General features: G+C 53.5%; 2 protein-coding genes across 2 annotated transcripts; one reads left to right on the top strand and one right to left on the bottom strand.

Annotated features, from left to right (window-relative positions):
• Window positions 1–1180: 1180 nt before the first annotated feature.
• On the top strand, window positions 1181–6071 carry TPRG1L (tumor protein p63 regulated 1 like). The gene is made up of 5 exons (XM_069477263.1): window positions 1181–1462; window positions 1570–1661; window positions 1912–2088; window positions 3667–3820; window positions 4715–6071. Exons 1-5 carry the CDS (start codon window positions 1262–1264, stop codon window positions 4907–4909), a joined length of 819 nt encoding a protein of 272 aa, XP_069333364.1. The 5' UTR covers window positions 1181–1261; the 3' UTR covers window positions 4910–6071.
• Window positions 6072–7170: 1099 nt separating this feature from the next.
• WRAP73 (WD repeat containing, antisense to TP73) lies at window positions 7171–21544 on the bottom strand. Its single transcript, XM_069479268.1, has 12 exons — window positions 21435–21544; window positions 18803–18955; window positions 18128–18244; window positions 14002–14074; window positions 12562–12665; window positions 11698–11784; window positions 11201–11335; window positions 11040–11117; window positions 9531–9618; window positions 8445–8570; window positions 7735–7926; window positions 7171–7428 (listed from the first exon to the last, which is right to left on the bottom strand). The coding sequence occupies exons 1-12, from the start codon at window positions 21501–21503 to the stop codon at window positions 7286–7288; spliced, it is 1365 nt and encodes a 454-aa protein (XP_069335369.1). The 5' UTR covers window positions 21504–21544; the 3' UTR covers window positions 7171–7285.
• Between the last annotated feature and the right edge of the window lie 1496 nt (window positions 21545–23040).

Consider the following 23040-nt stretch of genomic DNA (forward strand, 5'->3'; position numbering starts at 1 on the left):
CCCTGACCTGCACACACACCTCGACCTGCACACACACCTTACCCTGCACACACGTACCCGACCTGCACACACACCTCCACCTGCACACACACACCCGACCTGCACACACACCCCGACCTGCACACACACCTTCACCTGCCACACACGCACCCGACCTGCACACGCACCCAACCTGTACACATGCACCTGACCTGCACACACACTCTGACCTGCACACACACCACAACCTGCACACACGCACCCAACCTGCACACACATCTCAACCTGCACACACGCACCTGACCTGCATACACACCCCGACCTGCACACACACGTTACCTTGCACACACACAATCTGCACACACGCACCTGACCTGCACACACACCTCAACCTGCACACACGCACCCAACCTGCACACACACCTCCACCTGCACACACACACCCGACCTGCACACACGCACCCGACCTGCACACACACCTCGACCTGCACACACACCTCGACCTGCACACGCACCACACCTGCACACACACCCGGACCTGCACAAACGCACCAGACCTGTACACACACCTCGACCTGCACACACACCCCGACCTGCACACACACCTCGACCTGCACACACACCTCGACCTGCACACGCACCACACCTGCACACACACCCGGACCTGCACACACACCCTGACCTGCACACACGCACCCGACCTGCACACACACCCGGACCTGCACACACACCCCGACCTGCACACACGCACCCAACCTGCACACTCCGACCTGCACAGGCCCCAGCCCGCGCTCCGGAGGGCGGAAGGGGCACTGGGCACAGCGAGCGTGTGGGGGCACCCACGTGAAGGGCGGCCGTCGCCCGTTTCACGCGGGCCAAGGGGCACATCTCCCAGCCCCTGCTCCTTCCACCCCTCCGCGTCTCCTGGCAACCGACTTCGGCCCCGCCCCTTCCCCGTATCATAAACAGGAAGTGGTCCTGCGCACGGAGGTCACTTCCGGCGCTGCGAGGGGAGGGAGCGATTGTCAAGGGCAGCGGGGCGGAGCCAGGATGGAAAAGAAGAACCAATCCCGAGGGTCGGCGGGCGCCGGCGGGGGCGGACCCCGGGGCGGGGCCTGTGGGGAGGAGCCAATCGCGGCGGCTCGCGGGGCGGGGGGTGGTCGGGGTGCGGCCGGGCGGTGGCTGTGGCGACGGCGGCCGGGCGGTGGCTGCGGCGACGGCTGCCGTGTCTGGGTCGGGGTTGAAAATCGCGGCCGATAAGGGGAGCCGGGCGGGCGCGGCGATGCTGCAGCTGCGGGACTCGGTGGACTCGGCGGGCACGAGCCCCACGGCGCTGCTGGCGGCCGGCGAGGACGGGGGCGCGGGCGGCGGCCCGGGCGGGGGTCTGCCGGGGGCGGGCACGCCGCTGCGCCAGACGCTGTGGCCGCTCAGCGTCCACGACCCCACGCGCCGCGCCCGCGTCAGGGAGTACTTCGTGTTCCGGGTGAGGGCCGGGCCGGGCAGGGCCGGGGACCGGGGCTGGGACCGGAGAGGGGCAGCAGGGGAGGGGGAGGGGCGGCCCCGCGGACTGTGACCTCTGCCCTCACCCAGCCCGGCACCATCGAGCAGGCGGTGGAGGAGATCCGCGTGGTGGTCCGGCCGGTGGAGGACGGCGAGATCCAGGGGGTGTGGCTGCTGACCGAGTAAGCCGGGGCTGCCCGCCCCCCCGGGGGGACCGCCCCGAGGCCCCGCCCGCGGCCACCTTGCTGGGCCCTCCAGGCGGGAGGGTCTCCCGGGGAGCCGGGGTGCGCCCGCTCGCGGTGCGGGGTGTCCCCGCATGCCCCTGCTGTCTCCCTGCGGGGAGGACGCGCTGGCTGGCCTCTGCCCTGGCGGGTGGGCCTTGGGGTGGCTGACCAGACACAGCCGCTTAGACTGAGGCCACTCCGCTTCCAGGGTGGACCACTGGAACAATGAGAAGGAGCGGCTGGTGCTGGTCACGGAGCAGTCGATGCTTATCTGCAAATACGACTTCATCAGCCTGCAGTGCCAGCAGGTGGTCCGCATAGCGCTCAACGCAGTGGACACCATCTCCTACGGGGAATTCCAGTTTCCCCCTAAATCGCTCAACAAGTGAGTCTGCTCAGAGAGTCCGGTGCTGCTGGACTTCAGGGCCAGAGAAGACCCTGTAATTCAACCCTTTAAAATCAGCCCCCATGTGGTGTTCTTGTATCTGCCATTATCTAGAAACATAAAGGCCTTCGCTTCAAAAATCAATGGGAAGTTCCTTAAAATAGAAGTGACTTCTGGGCAGTTGAGTGCATTAAAAGGAATTCTGGCACAAAAGATAGCAGTTAGGCTTGTAGTAAAAATCACTTATGGGAGTTAAGGATCTATCGAAGTATGACCCAGCGTGTTAAAAGCGAACTGGCATATTCTTCAGGTAGGGGCCAAACTCTGCATCTTACCAGCTGGGAAAGGATTGCAGGGTGTGTCCTGTCCTGCGGGGGTTAAATTTTAAAAGAAAAAAGTAAAATGCCATTTTAATGTATAGGTGTCACTAAAGCTTAGATAAATTTGAAAATATTTAATGGCCAACTTTCAAGAGTTGATCTTCTCTCTTTGGGAGAATTTTCTGAAATATGAGAAACCCAGACATTAGTTAACTGTAAAACTTTTTGATGTAGGGATTTGGATAGGGAATTCAGAGAGCTGAGCTAACATGAATAAAAATTTTAACCAACATTTTAATATGACATTAAGGAAAAGGAGGCCGGGTGAGTTGGCTCACGCCCATAATCCTAGCACTCTGGGAAGCCGAGATGGGAGGATTGCTTGAACACTGGAGTTTGAGATCAGCCTGGGCAAGGGTCAGACCTTATCTCTACTAAAAATAGAAAAAATTAGCTGGGTGTGGTGGTGCACTTTTGTAGTCCCAGCTACTCGGGAGGCTGAGGCAAGAGGATCAGTTGAGCCCAGGAGTTTGAGGTTGCTGTGAGCTAGGCTGCACTCTAGCCTGGGCAACAGAGCAGGACCCTGTCTCAAAAGGAAAGTTGCAAAAATGTCACTCATTGGGCTAGCCTATCTATAATGTATTCCTATTAATTTTTAATGATCACGTAAAGGTTGTTTATTTTTTTATTTTTTTTTTTTTTTGAGACAGAGTCTCACTCTGTTGCCCAGGCTAGAGTGAGTGCCGTGGCATCAGCCTAGCTCACAGCAACCTCAAACTCCTGAGCTCGAGCGATCCTCCTGTCTCAGCCTCCCGAGTAGCTGGGACTACAGGCATGCACCACCATGCCCGGCTAATTTTTTCTATATATATTTTTTAGCTGTCCATATAATTTCTTTCTATTTTTAGTAGAGATGGGGTCTCGCTCTTGCTCAGGCTGGTCTCGATCTCCTGAGCTCAAACGATCCGCCCACCTCGGCCTCCCAGAGTGCTAGGATTACAGGCGTGAGCCACCGCGCCCGGCCAGGTTGTTTAGCATAACCAAAACAATGTACTTAAGAATGTAGTAACTAAAGCAATTGTTAGTGGAGTCTGTAGTTACTATTAAAATCCACAAGCCGTTTTCAATTGTGGAATATCAGGTCCTTTATTTAAATGTGGAACTGCTTTTTACTGCCACAGCCTCGTAACTGACGAGACTGTCGGTGACAGTGCTGTGCCTGCCGTGTTCAGTCTGGCTATTTCTTCTGATTTGTCAGGCGAGAAGGTTTTGGGGTTCGGATTCAGTGGGACAAGCAGAGTCGCCCTTCCTTCATAAACAGATGGAATCCATGGTCCACAAACGTCCCCTACACCACGTTCATAGAACACCCGATGGCTGGTGCCGATGAGAAGACAGCGTCTCTGTGCCAGGTGAGAAGACAGACCCGCAACGGCTGCACTGCCCAGCAGTGACAGAAACGTTCTAGATGTGCGCTGTCCAGTATGGTGGCCACACACAGCACTGAGCACTTAAATGTGGCTGGTAACAGTGAGGACATAAACTTGTAATTTTCAAAAATTTTAGTTAATTTTTATTTAAGTGGCCCCATGTGGCTACTGCTGGTCAGCACAGCTCCATAAGATGACCCCTTGCTGCTGGCGATACTCTGGGGGAAGGGCCAGGCGGGCTTCAGGGAATGGCAGCAGATCCCCGGGCTGTGCCACGAGGCCATCAGACTAGCTGGGCGGGTGGTGCGCACCTGTAGTCCCCGCTGCTCAGAGGCTGAGGTGAGAGGATCACTTGAGCCTGGGAGTTGGAGGCTGCAGTGAGCTGTGATCTTGGCACCACACTGCAGCCCAGGTGACTGAACGAGACCCTGTCTCTAGAAACACTAAATAAAAAGGACAATCAGTATGGACGCTCACCAGGAGTGGAGGCTTGGGCCAGTGCTGGAGCAGAGCCCAGAGCCAGGTGGGTCCTCCACTTACCCACTGTGTGCCTGGCCCGGTCACTAACCTGGGAGGCTGTGATAAGGACTAAGTAGGTTAAGTTGGGAGAACCGCTTGGCTCTGCAAGGGCTCTGCAAGCACCGGCTGCACGGTCAGCAGTGAGCACACGGCAGGCTCTCGGCCTGTATAGAGGGCTGTGCTAAGGAGGTGAGTTTAGGGGCCCTAGGATGTCCTCAGAGGGGACAGAGGGCCCAGCAAGGAGCTATGTGGAGTTTGGAGGATTTATGTGTCTCAAAATGCTAACTTTTCATAGTCATGGATTACTCTTATCTTGCCTGAAGGTTAAAGCTCCATGTTTTTTCTCTCTCTTTAAAGTTGGAAAGCTTCAAGGCTCTGTTAATCCAAGCTGTCAAAAAAGCCCAAAAAGAAAATCCGCTGCCGGGACAAGGGAACGGCGTACTGGTCTTGGAACGGCCCCTCCTCATCGAGACCTACGTGGGACTGATGTCCTTCATCAACAATGAGGCCAAACTGGGTTATTCCATGACCAGAGGCAAAATAGGCTTTTAGCCGCTGTATTCTGGGAGCTCTTCTCTGTCCCAAGAAAGCCAAGGTGACGTGGAGACTGGGGCCTGCCAGTCCTCACGCAGCTGCGCTGCCAGTGGGCAGGACGGTGGGGGTGGGTCCTTTACCTTTGGAGGTCTGAGTGCAATTAGAATAGTAAAGTGAATTATATCTGTTCAGTCGGATATCGGACATCTGCTAATACGAGCTACAGACAAAAGCAAATGTCACTGTCATTGCGCTGCTGGCACCCCATCTTCTGTGACTTCAGTTCTGGTGTTTTCCCGAGTGTCTGCTTGGCTTCTTGTGGCTCTGCCCATCCCGCCCACGGCAGCAGCCCCGCCACCGCCACCGCCGCCGCCGCCGCGTGGAGCGTCACACGCGGGAGGCACCCAGCGCCTCGAGCGCCTGCGGTTGCACGTGTGTTTACACTTGGTGTCAAATTTTGTATTTTGAAATTTAATCCATTTTTTTAAAAGCTAATAGAAAAGACGCCAGCAGACTGGTTAACTAAGCAAGAAACAGTCTGTGCCTTGTCAGCTCCTGAGCGAATAATTGTTCTTTTGTAAATGTGTTTGACCCAGGTCACACTTTTTCTAAAACTAATCCAAGTTCTGTTAATGCTTATGGCGTCTTTCCCAGGCCCAAAAAGGTTTACAGAAGATCATTTCAAGACAATTTATTAATTTGAGAAAGTCACCTTGGTTTTGCACACAATCTTGACAAGTGTGTTCTGAGTTTGTATTGTTATCTTCATACTTAAAAGGGAGTTGGGTACTTTGCCTTTTAAAGAATGCACTTTAGAAAATGGAACCATATCAGATCCTTGCAAAGCAGCTAATGCCTGCCCTGGTTCCACAGCTCCTGTGACTGCGAGGCTCTGCCAGCTCCTGGGGACAATTTCCACGTGGGGACCCCACACACTTCCCTGCAACCACATGCTGCTTGCTTGTGTACCGGAAGCATTTGCTGATAAATCAGTTTCTTCCTTCATTCACAACTCTTGTAGCTTTAAGCTGACCGGCATGGTTGTGATCACAATGCAGTAGCCTGCAGAATCCATCCAGCCCGCCTCTGGGACTTTAGCCTTTGTTTTTGGTCTCTTCGTAAAGACATTTAGAACCAATGGATGTTGTTCCTTTTTTGAAGTTATTGTTATTAAAGTAGGTGCAACAACCAAGAAAGTGTCTCTTAAATGAGTTTAACCTGCAACTTGAGCTTGGCTTTGCATGAACAGTGATGGGGATTCCACTTAACAGACTGGTGCTCACTGGGTCCAGCTCTTCCCTTTACAGAAAGACGTGACAGTACGCAAACAGCCTAGGTTCCAAACAGCCTAGGTTCGCAGTGCTCATCCGGCCACCTGTGGTGCGAGAGCTGGCTGCCTGCCAGGCACCTGTAGGAGAGACTGATGGAATTGTTCGCTGGGCCTAGGTGCCTCCTGCAGACAGCCAGGGTGGGCACCCACGGGCGTTGGTTCTCAAGTCTGAGTGGTCACCAGACTGGCTCCCTGCGGAACCAACTTAGGTCAGGGACCCGGCCTTGACCAACTGCTCTGGCACCTGACACTGCCCTCGGGTGCTGGGGCTGCCCCCTGCATTCCATGGTGAGTCCCACCACAGAGAGGCCACACGTGCCCCACAGAAATCCACGCCACTTTCCTAAGGCACCAGGGACTGAGCGGGAGCCAGAGCAGAGCCAGGTCTGTCTAGAGGGGAGCCCGGCTGCAGGGGCTCGACTATTTTAAGGTTGTCCATCCTGCTTACGACGGAACCAGAAATTTAAGATTAACCAAGAAAAGCTTCCTGTGTCCTAAACCTTTCAAGAAAACAACAGCCGGACGCGGTGGCTCACGCCTGTAATCCTAGCACTCTGGGAGGCCGAGGCGGGCAGATTGTTTGAGCTCAGGAGTTCGAGACCAGCCTGAGCAAGAGTGAGACCCCGTCTCTACTAAAAATAGAAAGAAATTATATGGACAGCTAAAAATAGATACATAGAAAAAATTAGCTGGGCATGGTGGCACATGCCTGTGGTCCCAGCTACTCGGGAGGCTGAGGCAGGAGGATCGCTTGAGCCCAGGAGTTTGAGGTTGCTGTGAGCTAGGCTGACGTCACGGCACTCACTCTAGCCTGGGCAACAGAGCGAGACTCTGTCTCAAAAAAAAAAAAAGAAAAAGAAAAAAGCACCAGCAATTGTATAAATTATCAAATATTTATTTTAAATAAAAATTACTTTTATACCATACATATGTACAAAAATGGCTCGCTACAGAAAAATAGAACCCAGTCACTGATTTGCACCATCAGGGCGGCAGTCTCTGTCCCTGCCCACGCGGGAAGCACGCAGGGTGGCTCCGTCCCCACACGGGCGTGTGCACAGCTCCTACGTGTGGCCGTCCCGCTGTCTGACGGCCGGGCCGACCTCCTCCCCAGTCTCCAGGAAACAGAGGCAGAAGTGATCCTTGCTGAGGAGGGCCAGCGAGTCCCCGCTGCAGTGCCAGCACAGCGAGAGCACGGGAAAGTCACCTAGAGAGACACAGGTGGCCAGAGGATGAGAGCAGGAGAGGCCAGGGTCCCGGGGGAGGGCAGCCCTCGTCCTGTGGGTGGGCAGAGCCAGGCTAGAGCCTGAAGCTGCCCCAGCTTGGGGTGGGGCTGCTTCTGTCTTGCGGGTTCCCTGTGTCCAGCGTACCCCTGGGCTCCGGACTTGAGGTTTACTGAAAGGCCGCGAGCGGGTCTCAGCGCTGCGGACAGCAGCCGGGTTTAGCAACTCGAGCTTACTCGCCAGCCTGCCTGATGCCGCGGGCCCGGGGCCAGGGCTCCCGGCGCACTCACCTTCCCCGGGCACCTGCACTGACACGCAGCCTGCCGGCGACCACAGGTAGACCTTGCTGCCCCCCGTGCAGATGGCCAGCCGGGGCTGCTGCGGGTCCCACTGGAATGAGCGCACCGGGGACAGCTGCTCGAGCACCACAAACAGCCGCAGCTTCTGCATGTCCCAGACCCAGACGGCGTTGGGGACGTTGTCTGAGGGAGGAAGGAAGCAGTGCTGGAGTCACCGCCGCCCGGCCCTCCGCGGTGCTGTTCCGCTCAGGGTGGGAGGCGAGGGGGCCGCACCCGGGTGCAGACGCCCGCAGTGGCGCTGAGTGCGGGGCGCCAGGGCCCGAGAGCGAAGCCTCAGGCTTTAGAGGACACAGACTCATGTTTCTCCTTGCTGTGTTTTCTTTTTACAACCCTTTACAAATGTAAAAACCATTCTTAAACATAGGCCCACGGGCTGCAGTTTGCCCTGGACCCTGCTTCACCCGGTGAAGAGGGAGAAGTGAGCGGAGAGGTGAGGGCGCCTGAGCTGGCGTGTTGGCCTGTCACCGTGACAAAGGCGAGGCCCTGCTCCTCTAGAAGCTTCTGCGGGCAGAACTGTTGCTACTTCAGCAGCAAAGTGGGAAGAGGCAACGTGTGGGGAGCCCTCACTTGATCTCCAGCTGTTTCTACAGCTGCTGCCCAAGGACACGCTGGCTGGACAGGCAGCAGCTGGGGGCACTGACCGTTCCGCGTCGCCAGGAAGTAGCTGTCGGGACTGAAAGCCAGCATCCCGACGCCAATTTTAGGGTTCGCTCTGTCAGTAAGAGGCTTCAGAGTCTGCAAGGAGGCCGGCACGGAGGCGATCTCATCTAGGACACCAAAGGGAGAGCAGCCATCGTCATCTTTCCAGAAAGCCGCACAGGGCTGAGATGCTTCCGTGTGCACGTCGGGAGGAGGCGCCTCAGTTCAAAGGGAACGAAAATGCTCCCTGAGCTCATCAGGGCTTCACGGGAGCCTGGTGGCCACGGTGATTGGCCCGACCAAGAGCCCCATGGGGAGGGCGCTGCCGTTACCTGCAAGGCCCCGACCTGGGATCGCGGTGGACGCCGCACCCTCTGGAGCCCCTGCGGTACCTGGACAAGCTCCGGGACCACCCCCGACCCAGTGACAGTCTCAGCGGCTCAGATATCTCAGCATTTGTTTTGTTCTATCCACTTCTGGCATCTTAACAGTCTGCTTCAATCTCAACATCGATACTCTATTTTCAGACTGTGCAGGTGCAGAGCACCCACCACAAACCAGAAGCAGAGGCTGCACCGCGAGGGCGGAGCGCAGCCTGGCTCCCCTCCCTGCCACCCCGAGTGCCCACGGGGACCAGGCAGCACTGCAGGGCCTCACTGCTACCCAGCGATTCCTCCAGTGGCCCTGTTGGGTGGGTGGTTCCACCGTGCCCATTTTAGAGATGAGGAAACTGAGGCACAGACAGATTCAGAGCCAGGCCACGCTGCTCCTGCACCTGCCCTCGCGACCGCCGGCCGCCCTGACGCCCTCTGTGTCTCACTAAACGGAACTGCCCTCACTCGGCTGATATACACCGGCTGTCAAACTCATATTCCATCAGCAAAAACGGTGCCTCGGTGGCCGACCAAGTACTTCAGGTTCCATACAATCTCAGGATCAATGGGTTGAGAGACACACTGGCTATGAGGTAGCATGGGAAAGGAAAAATGTATTTTTTAACAAATACAGGACATCTGAAATTTACCTGGACAAAGAGGAATCATTTGCATTAAAAAAAAAAGAAAACAAACACGTCAGGGGCTACTCACATTTACTCTCCGAGGCGGCCCTGGGGGGTGGGAAGGGCAGGTGGCCCAGCCCCAGTTTCGGGCTCTTCTGGGCTTCCTTATACACGACCTGAAAGACACAGCGCGGCCGCCACTGCCCACTGCCCGCCTCACGACAGGGGCAGAGCAGCTGAGGAGACACGTGGCCAGTGGCCATGGGGGCACGTGGTGAGCTGGCGTGTGCTGGGAACACCGGGCCCTGCCATCGCGGGGGAGACGAAGCATGAGCCCCTCTCCCGGGAGGTGTGATCACCCACCCGGCCCTCGGGTCCTCCTGCAGAGTCTGCCCTTTAAGAAAGAAGGTGGCAAATGTGCGGGTGCGTATTGAGGGACAGGAAGCCACTGCAGTCACACAGCCAGTCGTTCATGGGGGAGCACGCGCCAGCCTTTCCATCATATTAGTGACAGAGAGAAAGCTTATGCGAAGGCCAGGGCGGTGGGCGGGCGGGGGCAGCAGACAGACCCGCGGAGGGGTATCCCTGGCCTACAGCCTGGCAAGCGAAGGCCAGCGGCACGGGTGGGGGAAGGCAGATGGCCCCGGCCGGGGCAGATCTGCATTTCTGACGCTGGGCTTCGCAGGAAGGCAGGCGTGCAGGCAGACCTCCCCAGCCGCCCTGGTCAGCCCTGCACCCGGGCTTCCCTCCTCACCTGCTCAGCGGCGCTGGCCCTGGCTGCTCCAGAGCCACCACCCACCTGGGGAGTCCCCTCTGCCTGAAACTCCTCCTGATCTTCACTTAAAACAGCCCTACAAGGCACGTCCCTGGCCTACCTCACCTTGTGCATACAGCCCCCAGCCCCTCACTGTCCTCACCACATCTAGCCTGGCTCTGTTGAGTCTCTCATTAATGGGTTTGTCTTTGTTCCCTGCTGTCTCCTAGCGCAGTGTCCAGCGGGCAGGAGGCGCTCGCAGTGGCCACTTGCCCATGCTCCCTGAACAGAGAGACGTGCCCCAGGACCTTAGCACTTCCCGCTTCCTCAGCCTGCCGCGCTCCCTGCCCAGGCCCCTGACTCACCCATCCAGTGCCTGCTGGCTGGCAACCACCCTCTGCCGCCCCACGGAGTCACCCAGCCCTGGCTGCCCTGCCCCCACCACAGGGGCAGGCCCAGGGGGTCCGTCTGCTCTTCTCTGGCTGTGGCCAGAGCGCCGTGCCTGGCACAGCAGCAGATGCCCGGTGCTCGCGGGCAGGAGTCCCTGGTCTCTCTGCAGAGGTCAGGGACCTGCATCTGCAAAGACCAGGAACGACGCATCTGGGCTGGGGTGGGGGAGAAGGGAAGAGCCGGGCAAGGGGCCGACTTTAGACCCCTTGGCCAACGTGGACAGGAAGGACAAAGGCCACTGGGAAACTCGGGCTCTGGAAAGGTTACATTAGCAAAAGTTTATGGTGACGTAAGTCCCCAGTTAAAAATACATCACAATAAATAACGCGAAGTGGAGAAGCAGCCCCCGCCCCCAGGACACTGCTCGAGCAGAGACGCGCACGGCACACTCACTATCTTGGGGTTGCTGATGGCCGCGGGATGCCCCAACTCCGTGATCATTTTCCAAGTCACGTGGTTGAGGATGCGCACCTGGGGAGGGACCACGCGAGGGTGAGCACACGGCCCGGCCCAAGGGCTGTCAGGTCTCACCAGCGCCCCGCTCTGGTCCCCACCTTTCCGTCGTAGCTGCCAACCGCCAGGAACTGACTGCTGGGGCTCCAGGCCACAGACTTGACGCCCAGGGACCACTCGTAAGCACAGAAGGCGGACAGGAGCCGGCCGTCGAGGGAGTACAGCAGGACCTTGTACTGCGGACGAGATACCCGCCGTTATCTGTAAATACGTCACACTCACCTGGACACGTCACAGACGTGGCCGCTGCAGAATGGGGCCCGTGCAGACAGCGCGCAGCAGACAGCAGAAACTGTCCCCCACAGCTGTGGGAAAGTTCTAGATTATCAGCTAGAATTGAGATCATCCCCAGAGAAACAGTGACATCACCACACAGAAAAAGGGGACACTGGGATATAAATCTAACGACTTGCTGATAAAAAAGCTCAACTCGTTTGAAACAAGATAAAGTTAACCATGCTGCTGCATTCAGAAAGCATTAGACTCATTCAGGTAAAAGCTCCTTAGAAGTGCACGTGTCACCGCGGCATCCGCGTACCTCCAGGCAGGTGTCCCACACGGCCAGCACACAGCCATTCGGCGCCCACTCGACCCCTGCGAGATCCTGGGTGTCCGTATCAAAGTGCTTCCAAGGACAGGAGGGAAAAACAGATTACAATTTCAAAATATTTTCTTACATAAATAATTTCATTTATTTGATAACTGATTTTTTAACATGTTCAGCATTTAATTTTCTTATATAGAAATGGATGAAATCTCTACACCTCTATCCTAGGAAGCACATTAAATCCCTGCTGAACCCTGGCAGGGCACAGCACACGTGCCAGCGTCGGCGCCAGGTGGGGAGCGGGCCTGGCCACGGTCTGGACGCGCCTGCGCACTCGGGCACTGCCGCCTTCTTGCCCAGCCCGCTCCTTTCTGACCCGCTCAGACAGGTCCCCTGGGGCAGTCCCTGGTCTGCGCTCAGCATCCGGAGGTTCCTCTGCCTACCCCCGTGTCGTGCTGAGACCGTGCTCCGCGTCTGCTCTCTGTGCCTTGGCACCTGTTGGCGTCTCCCCGGGCAGGCCCTCAGTCATGTGAACTTGAACTTGACTCCACCTCCCGATGCAGCTGGCACATATGTAAATGCCATGCACACTCACAGCAAAAGGGAAAAGGCTCCCATTTGTCAAAGCACATTGAAGTCTGACCCGCCAAGCATGCACCACCTTCCACCAAGTCCCCCACACATGACCGGTGTGTCACCTGCAGGGACTCACAGCAACCCCACCCTTCGGCAATGCCAAGAGCACTGCTCTGTGTGGTGCCAAAGGTCCCTGGAACCTTAAGGAACATCCCCTGCACCCCGTTCCCTCTCCCGTCAACGGGGTATCTGCATTCCCAGCTGGGGAGAACGCCTCACCCTCAGGAGCTGCCAGTCACTGCAGACGAAGACGCTCACGTAATCTTTGCAGTCGCGCCGCTCCGCCAGCGCCATGTAGCGGCCGTCCCTGGTGAAGGTGATTCCTGACCAGAGAGGAAAGCGCACCGGAATGGAGAGGCCGCTGCAGACCAGCCGCAGCCGTGCTCCTCACGGGAGAACGAGCAGCAGGCAGAGGGGAGAGGACGGAAACGGCACAGACCAGCCGCGCCGCGTTTCTGCAGACAGACGCCAACACCCGCTGCAAAGAGCTGTGGTCTCGTCCCTCACACACGGCCAGGCGGGGAGAGGTCCACGCACAGACAACTGACATGCAAGGAAAGCCACGTCGCCTGACCCCGACCGATCACAAACTGCTACTGAAGACACGCAGTGCCTCAGGATGACCCAATTCATAACCGCGCGACGCCCGGGATGCTTCCAGCTGGGCAAAGGCCGGCTTGCCACAACATTCCTTAGCCTCCTTTTGAGTTTAATTATTTGTAAGAAGTAAATTTGATGTGAAAATTTGAAAAATACTTGGGTTGAAAAAAAAAAACTATATTTCCCACTTCTGTATTAGCTTAAAAAGTCCTAGGCCAAAATTCATACTTCCAGAGTAAAAAAAAAAAAAAACCCTGAATATTATAACTATTATTTCCACTCAAGGAATGTGTATCTCACCTAGAAGAGACACTAAGATTCAAACTATAAAAATAAATGTAGAGGTGTGTTTCACTCAAATGCAGTTTGCAAACTGCTGACAGCAACAGAGAAAAATGGCAACGTCACTCAGATGGTGGGACTTCCTTCCGCCCAGGGAAGGGGATGCCTCGCTGCAATTCACGATATGACAGTGCCACATCCTGCCAGTGTGACGCTGTCCCATTCAGTCTCACTGGTGGTGGCCACAGCCCATCTTTCTTCCAGATGGCTCAGAGGCTTCAACAGGGGACGCTTGTCACTGATCCCTCCTCTGGGAGGCCCAGAGGTGACAGGTGTGATCTCCCCTTTACCAAGATCAGATTTAGTCAACAGAAGAGTTAGAGATGTGAGGCTCAGAACAGGATACTTGAGGAGCGTCCTGGCAGGGATCTGAACTCCCAGCTCCGTGACGGGGCCCAGGGACCCCCTAAGCACCACTGCACTGTTGTCCTCGATGTCTCAAACAGCGTCCTCTTTAGTCACAGTGCTCATGTTTCAAAGGGGACTCTTGTCTTTTAGAGAGACATATGGAAATATCTGCAGATGACGTATTAGGAGGTCTGGGACACACTTTAAAATAACCCAAGGGGTGGGGTGGGTATAGAGGAAACAAGATTGGCTGGGAGTTGTGTGTTGTTGAGCTGCCTTTGCCTGTTCAAAATGTTCCATGACAAAGCAGTTAAAAAAACCCAAAATAGCTGCAAAGAAACGGCTTTCGAGTAGTGCTGGCAGACTTACCCTGCTGACAAGCTTTAGGATATTTGATGTAAGATACAGACTTTGTGCACAAGGACCAGACGGTTATCCGCAACTGTTGGGGGACAGGGAAAGAGAAAGGAAACAGAATGTGTTTAACACCTTTAGAAAGAGTCTTGAGTCCTAAACCACATCATTAGCACCAAGGACAAGACAGGCTGCTGAAGCGAAACTGTCAGGACTCCCAGGGATGTTTTGCCTCTTAAGCATATTCAAATGCACATTTTACTGTTATTAAATTTAGGTTCTTGGTACTTTTTTCATTTTATAACAATATATTTGAGTGACACAAAGTTAAATATAAGTGCATTTTAGTTAGCTATTTCAAAGTAAGCACAAGTTGCATATTATAATAACCCTAAAAAGTTATTTAGTCAGAGAAAAATCTTGGTTATAGCAAAACCACAATGTCCAGTGTCCTCCATGGGGTGGATGACGTGCTCTATAGATTCGATTTGGTTCCTCGTGGCTTCACGGGACAGCCAGAGCCCGCGTCTGCACCGGGCAGGTGGGCAACTGCTCACGGAGGAGGCTGCTTCTGCAGAGGAATTCTGGAACAACCGCTACCGACACCCTCTCCACCCTCCTCTCCTTTCGCTACGCAGCGAGCTGAGGCTGGCACAGACAGGCTGGAGGAAGACCATGTCCCAACAAGGACTGCAGGGCCTGGTGGGTGGAGAGGCCCCGGGGAGGGCAGCCTGGCCCCGTCTGTGCTGTTGAGACTTTAGGGCTCACGCACACCTCCCTACATCTCATCCACACCTGAATTTCACACTAAGACTCCCGTGGAGCCGATAAACGAATAAGCTTATTTCTGAGAACATTCTCTGTCCCGGCCCCTGGTGAATCTGGTAGTTACACACGAGCCCAACAGCTGCTCGGCTGGGGCAGACGCCGGCCATGTGAATCCACACCAGGACTGAGCTGTAGTGGGCGCAGCAGCCCGGGGCGGTGGGCACCAACCACCGGGTCCCCTTCAGGGGGGTCCCCTCAGAGGAAGGTGACGGGCCGAGTGCCTGCTCCCGCCAGAGAGCGGAGCTGAGGAGTGCAGTGCACATCGACTCCTGAAAACATCACCGTGTTTTTAATTCAAGGAGGCTGAAAAAAATGAATTAACTTAATGTTCTGCATATCATCTCTTCTTACAAAAGAAAACAAAATCTGATGTCTGTAACTGCATTGCTGAGCAACGTGTGTGGCACTCAGGAGAGAAGCTGAGGACACGCGTGCCCTGAGTGTGGAAAGCAGGCCCCAGGGGCCACTTTCTGTGCTGCCGCTGAACTGAAACACACCTGCTGTCCTGGGGAACCGGGCCGCAAGCCAGCGGGCTGCTGTGTCCTCTGAAGCCTCCACCACTGGCCGGGCGCGGTGGCTCACGCCTGTAATCCCATACTCTGGGAGGCCGAGGCGGGAGGATCGCTTCAGTTCCAGGAGATCAAGACCCACCTGAGCAAGAGACCCCATCTCTACTAAAAATAGAATAATTAGCCGGGCGTCAGTGGCCTGAGCCTGTAGTCTCAGCTACTTGGGAGGCTGAGGCAGGAGCATCATTTGAGCCCATCAGTGTGAGGCTGCAGTGAGCTACGATGACACCACTGCACTGTAACCCAGGTGACAGAGCGAGACCTTGTCTCAAAAAAAAAAAAATCAAAATCAAATAAGATAAAAAAGGTAGTTAAATATACGCCTTGGTCATCTCTATTAACTTCCGCTGACAACCAGAGAAATACCTCCCGCGGCTGGACCGTCAGCCGTCCACACAGAGACAGCCCAGACCTCGCCATGTGGGACGGATTCCGTGTTTCTCAGCTACAGGCAGAAGCGACCACTGACATCACTACACGGGTGTGCTTCAAAAACAGCATGGGGCCAAACACAAAACTCCACACGCCACAGGGTCCCACTGAGATGGAATTCCAAAAAGGCAGGACTATGGTGACAAAAACCAGGCAGGGGCACGAGGAGCCCCCACAGCGGGGCACAATGTTCTCAATCTGACTGGGGTGGTGATCACGTGAAATGACTCACTGATCTATACACTTAAAGCAGGTGAATTTTATTGCTTATAAATTATTTTAATCAGCTTTATTCACATATAAGAAAAAATTTTCAGTCTAGATTTTTTTTGAGACAGAGTCTCGCTCTGTCACCCAGGCTAGAGTATAGTGGTGTCATCACAGCTCACTGCAGCCTCACACTCCTGGGCTCAAGGGATCCTCCTGCCTCAGCCTCCCGAGTAGCTGGGACTAGAGGCACAGCCACCACGAATGGCTAATTTTTTTTAAGATACTGGGCCTCGCTATGTTGCCCAGGCTGGTCTTGAATTCCTGGCCTCAAGCGATCCTCCTGCCTCGACCTCCCAAAGTGTTGGGATTATAGGTGTGAGCCATAGCACCCAGCCTGGATTTTTTTTTAAGCTAACTATAGGCTATTTGCAAAATATACACTAAAATTTGAGGACACAGTTGAAAGTAAAAGGATAGAAAAAGATATACCATGAAAACCCCAACTGTGAAGTATTGCTATATTAGTACCCGATAAAACAGACTTTAAAGTACAAAGAACTATGAGACATAAAGAGGAATACTTTACAAGAAAGGTTTAATTCACCAGGAAAACAGTGAAACCTGTTTGGAAACAACTATAAATGTGTATGTGGCTACCAACATAACCTTGAAAGTACATTCAAAAACCGAAGCACATTACTGAAGAGATTCATGCATTCTTCCATATCTTAAAAATACACCACTGACACCAAAGACCTTGTACTGAATTTCATAATCGAGACATACTCGTACTACCCAAACTGTCTCTGCGGAATTATCAGATTTCGCGCCTCCACCTTGGTGCCGAGCTCCGGCACAGGGAACGCCCGGCATCTGCAGAACACGAGCGGCAGGTGCCAGAGCGGCAGGTACGAGCGCCGACGCACACCCGCAGACCGCGGCTAAAGGAAAGCTGCGGGTGGATTCGCACGGAAGAGAATTTCCTATTGCTGAATTAAGTGACTGCTTAAATCATTAAGAATGTAAATTAAGGTTTCTAAAATGTCTTACTTTGCTTTAAAACTGGACAGAAAGATTACACTACAACGCTGCCGGGCTTGTGACGCTCTGACTTACGAGATACACACTACTGCTTCCGGTGCTTGTGTCTGAGTCGCCCTGGCCTTTCTTAGTAACGGCCCAAAGCACAGGAGTAGCGACACTGGCCCTTTGGATAAGCCAAAGAGAAGCCACAAAGTGCCTCCTTTAAGTGAAAAGGGTAAAAGTTCTCCATTTTAATAAGAAAAAGAGGCCCGGCGCGGTGGCTCACGCCTGTAATCCTAGCACTCTGGGAGGCCGAGGTGGGCGGATCGTTTGAGCTCAGGAGTTCAAGACCAGCCTGAGCAAGAGCGAGACCCCATCTCTACTAAAAATAGAAAGAAATTATATAGACAGCTAAAAATATATATAGAAAAAATTAGCCGGGCCTGGTGGTGCATGCCTGTAGTCCCAGCTACTCGGGAGGCTGAGACAGAAGGATCCCTTGAGCTCAGGAGTTTGAGGTTGCTGTGAGTTAGGCTGACACCACGGCACTCACTCTAGCCTGGGCAACAGAGAGAGACTCTGTCTCAAAAAACAAAAAAAAAAAAAGAAAAAGAATTGTAGGCTGAGGTTGCTAATATCTACAGTAAGAACAAATCTATCTGTGAAATTGTGAATGGTTATATTTTATTATATTTTGTTTTTTATATTATTAATGCTATTATGAATTATTATATTATTTATTATATCAATTATATTAATGATTACTGTATTAATATTTTTAATTGTATCTTACATTATTTTACATTTTATTATATTTAATGTTATATTTTATTATTATTGTTGTTAACCTCTTACTGTGTCTAATTTATAAATTAAACTTTATCATAGGGATGTATATCTAGGACAAAACAGTGTATACGGGGTTGCAGGCATCCACTGGCAGGGTCTTAAAACTTAACCCGGGAGGATAAGGGGGGACGGCCATACTGCAAAACATCCCTTTAATGCTCCCGAGCTATTTCAGGACAGCGGAGAGGCTCACATTTGGCGGATGACGGGTGTTCAGGGTTCGCACTTACGTGGAACTCAGTTGTGTTGAGAATGTGGCGCCCGTCCGGGCTCCAGCACGAGGCGACCAGCCCCGCCGAGCCCTCGTCTATCTTGCAGTGCCATTCCGGCTGCTCCAGGGACCAGACCTAGACTCGTAAGAGAGAAATGCACGACTGCAAATGAATGAGCACACGCCGGCGGGTCCTCTCCAAGAGAAAGAGCTCACTTAACACCAGCTGCACAGGGTCAAAACGGGTTATCTTTAAAAATCTTTCGCTATGAAGGACTAGCGCTAGATCCACCATAAAAGCAAGCCACACTTCTTAGTGATCTCATTTTGTTGTAGTTTTATAACAGTTTATTCACATTGCCATTCCCAAGATCTCATTTAGTTAAGCTTTGGGTGTGTAAAAAAACTACCTTTAGGACTTCCTAAAACACACCACATCCAAGCAGCTAGATTGCTGTTTGTAAATACCTCCTCTTTCTGAATTATATTTGCTTAGAGACTAAGAATATTTTAATGTTTCCTCATTTTAAAACTACTTGGATCAAACTGCCAGATAACATAATAATTTTAAAAGAAAACCGGCTGTGAGCTGCATTGCCTTCTCCCCAAACTACAAGGGTACAGAACAAAGCCATTCCTTCCCGGTGACACTCGTGGGAGGGTTTCCTAATTCTAACCCCAACACAGCACATACCTGCACAAGCCCTCGTTTGTACATGGCACACAGGATAAAGAGAGAGTCTGCTGACCACTCCACGTGCTGGATCTGGTCCAGGCACGTGTACAGCTGGAGGATCTGAAGGGAGTTCGCATCGCGGACAACTAGCCGGTACTGAACACAGGAAGCCTAGAACACAAGGGAGAGCAAGCACGTGACGTCTGCGCTGAAGGAGGCCACTGCTCCCTGCCTTCAGTGCCACCGTCTCCCCTCCCGTCTGCAGGTTTCATTCTAGATCACCAACCCCAGAGCCAAGCCCCGGACCAAGGTGAGTTACCGGAAGAGCAAGTGGAAATGCACAAGCCAGGTTCTAATACTGTTATACTCTACTATAAAGTATAAGAGTATTTAAAACTCACTACTTAAAGCATTTTCTATTCCTTCCTTAACTGTATGTTAAAAGCTAAAGTGGGGAGAAACTCTTCTGTGAACTAATAACGGATCCTTGCCCTACTTCATCACTTTTCGACAATTTCCTAGAATTTAGAAAGGAGAAGAAGGTCTCACAGTCGCCAGTGAGAATGACACAAAACCAAACTCTCTGACAGAGTGCCGAACTCAGAGCCAAACCAACAGGTCAATACATAGGCTTTAAATTCTGCAAATATAAAGATGCTTCATAAATACTCATTTATCTCCATTAACTTATTCCTAATACTAAATATGAAAATGTTGAACTGTTAACACTATTATTTTAAAGATACAGTTTCTTCATGTCCGCATTTGTTAATTATGTCCACATCTAAGCAAACACTTTGAGTTTATATAATGTCCGACTCTTCACCCGCTGATTGTACATTATGCTACAATTTAAAAAGCAAGAACTAATTTTTAAAAGTGAATTGCTGGCCGGGCATGGTGGCTCACACCTGTAATCCTAGCACTCTGGGAGGCCGAGGTGGGCGGATCGTTTGAGCTCAGGAGTTCGAGACCAGCCTGAGCAAGAGCGAGACCCCATCTCTACAAAAAAATAGAAAGAAATGATCTGGACAGCTAAAATTATATATATAGAAAAAAATTAGCCGGGCCTGGTGGCGCATGCCTGTAGTCCCAGCTACTCGGGAGGCTGAGGCAGAAGGATTGCTTGAGCCTGGGAGTTTGAGGTTGCTGTGAGCTAGGCTGACGCCACGGCACTCTAGCCCGGGCAACAGAGCGAGACTCTGTCTCAAAAAAAAAAAAAAAAAGTGAATTGCTTCATTTTTTTACTTATCAAGGTCAAACTAGATGACCAGTTTGTGTTTTATGAAGGCCACATTAGCTTTCCATGAGAAAAAGAGAGGGAGGGTGATGGTAGATTGGAACAAATGTCCATCACAGCACTTACTTTTTTCACATTATAGCTTTAAAAACAGTGATCAGTTACAATGAATTCTTACGAAATGCAATATTTTTACCAGCGCTTGGAAGAACCATAAACGATCTCCTACAAGATATTTAAACTGGAAACACGGACCTGCTCTACCAAGTGGGCAAGGAACGGCTTTCATGAACACCATTCCAGTGACACATTGTTACCATATGTTTCACAAAATTTTACCAGGGTGTACAAACCACAGTGCATAAAGCACCAAAATTAGACAAGCAAATCTCTCTCTCTTTATAATTCACTGAAATTTTCATAAATGATAAAAACAAAACCTTAATTTATGAGTGGGGGAGCTTTAAAAATATACCAAAGTTTTTCAAGGTGCCATTTGTGCTAACGACATTTTCTATTTGTAGCTGAATGCTGTTTTGTGGGATTGGGAATAACACGTCTCTAAGGAAAGTTAACATGTAACTTTAGAGTTATATTCTCAAAGGCCTAGAGGAAGACAATGGGAATGTTAACAAGCGCTCAAACAAAAAGAAGGTTGTGGATAAATAAAAGGATACACTTTTTAAAAGGCACGAATTTTCCCCTAATGGCTCTCCAATGCCAATTGTCCTCACCCCCCTTCTGAGGACACACACTGGTCGTACCGGTGTATTTTGAAACTTTAAGTGATAGCTCAGTGATTTATGCACCACTCTGCTCCCCCTGGAATGAACAGCTCAAATCCGTGCCTTGAGGACAACCCTTACCTGGGGATGGAACGCTAATTACTTAAAATCACGCGCTCCGCAGGCAGTAAAGAGAGCTGAGGAGAGCTAGAGAAGATGACAAAGTATCTTCATACCACTTTACCACCGACAGAATGAATGGTAAGGTTGCCTTTTTGGACTAAAGAACAATGAGCATCTCCTGTACCCTCAAATGTACGCAGGCAGCACTCTCCATACCTGCCTTTGACAGGTGCACACCGCGGGCACGGAGGCCGCACCTGCCCGGTCCGCACCTGTGTGGGGGATCTGCCTGCGCCCCGCCCTGCCTGACTCCCGCACCTGCTCCAATCCCGCACCTGCTCCAATCCCGCACCTGTCCGGCTCCGCACCTGTGTGGGGGATCTGCCTGCGCCCCGCCCTGCCTGACTCCCGCACCTGCTCCAATCCCGCACCTGTCCGGCTCCGCACCTGCCAGAGACCCCCGCCCCGACGTTCCTGGCGGCCGCCCCACTGGCCCGTGATTCGGGTCCGCCGCCCCCATCGCGCCCCGGCCTCCGCCTCTGGCCCGCCCGCGGCCGCTCACCAGGTACTTGCCGTCGGGGGAGAACCTGCAGAGCAGGCCGGAGAGCTTGAACACCTCGGAGAAGTTCATGGCCGCCCCGGCTCCCGAAAGGCCGCGGGGACCGCGCTGCACCACCGCCGCCCGCAACCGCCGCCGCCGGCCTCCGCCGCCGGAAGTCAGCGAAAGCGGAAGCGATCCGCAGCCTATCAGCGCCGCTGGGGGCCGCGTGGCATTGTGGGGCTTGTAGTTCTCCCGCCCGCGCCGTCGCGCTTTAAAGGAGACGCCGCCACGTTTCTTCCCACGCGGGATTTCAGGACGGTCCCCAAGGGACAAGGGGCCTCGGGGTCTCTTCCAGCTAGGGCTGCAAATAAAATACAGGACGACAGTTAAATTAGAATTTCGGATAAGCAACAAATCGTTTTCCGGAATAAGTATGTTCCCAAATATTGTATGGGACGCATTGACAGGGAACAATTACTCCCTTATCTGAAATTCGAATTTAACTGGGCGACCTGTGTGTGTGTATCCGTACACATTTATTTATATGTACATGTAAATAATACTACATGTGAATTTATATTTATACGTATATAAATACATATTTAATAGGTAATATCGTGTCTATTACATATGTCACACTGTATACGTGATGTATAAATAAATATTTGTGTTGTTTGTTTGTTTTTGCTAAGTCGGGCAACGCTGCCCGCCGCCCGACCCTCACGCCTGGCTCCAGCGCCACTTAGATCGGGAGAGAACGAATTCGACGCTGACCGGGCAGCGTTAGCGCGGGGAGCGCGCACACCCGCCTGTACCTTCCAAGCGCGCACCGTGGCCTGCGCCCGCGCCGAGGGCCGCGCCCGGGCGGGGACCCCAGGGCCCAGCTCCGCATCGGTGGGAGCGAGCACCTGCGCGGGCGCTGGGCTCCGCAGCCCTCGCTCGCTCTCCAGGGCGTGCCTTGTCCCCTCTCCCCCTCTTCCCCGATGGCAGCGCCTCCTGCACTCCCTCGCCCACGCGGGCCCTTAGCCGTCCCCGCCAGGCTCCGCCAGCGCCTCCATAGCCCACAGGACCGAGCAGACCCCGACACCCCAGCCCAGCCCTGCGTCCTGAGAGCTGAGACCAGGCCTGGGTCCTGCTCGCACCTCCCAGCGCCCAGCCCCAGCCTGACCTGCTCCCCACCGACGCCCCCAACCTCCCCAGCGAACGGATGGGGGTGCGAGCACGCATCCTGCTCGGGCGGAGCCGGCTTTTTCTGTCCCCAATTAGACCCAAATCCTGCGTGGGATTCGTCTTTTTGTCCCCACTCCCACGCCTAGCAAACAGTAGGTGAGCGATAAAGGTGTACATGTCTGCCAGGCGCGCCAGGGCAGGTGCAGACCCTGTTCGGCCAGAGAACCTGGGCTGCACCAGCTCGGCTCGCTCGCGATGCCACGGACGACACTGACGCCATCTTCCAAGGCGTGGGTGTCTCTACACAGGCAGGGGGCATCAGTTTGGAGCCAGATAACGGGTCCCGCAAGCATCAGACGGCAGCGCACGGTAAGTGCCCGCTGCCCCGAGCCGGTGGCACTCGCCCTGAGTTCGGGCATGAGGGCCCCCGCGGCCCCGCCTGCCCTGAAGAGGAGCA

The sequence above is a fragment of the Eulemur rufifrons genome, chromosome 8 (assembly GCF_041146395.1).
Source record: "Eulemur rufifrons isolate Redbay chromosome 8, OSU_ERuf_1, whole genome shotgun sequence".
Taxonomy (NCBI): domain Eukaryota; kingdom Metazoa; phylum Chordata; class Mammalia; order Primates; family Lemuridae; genus Eulemur; species Eulemur rufifrons.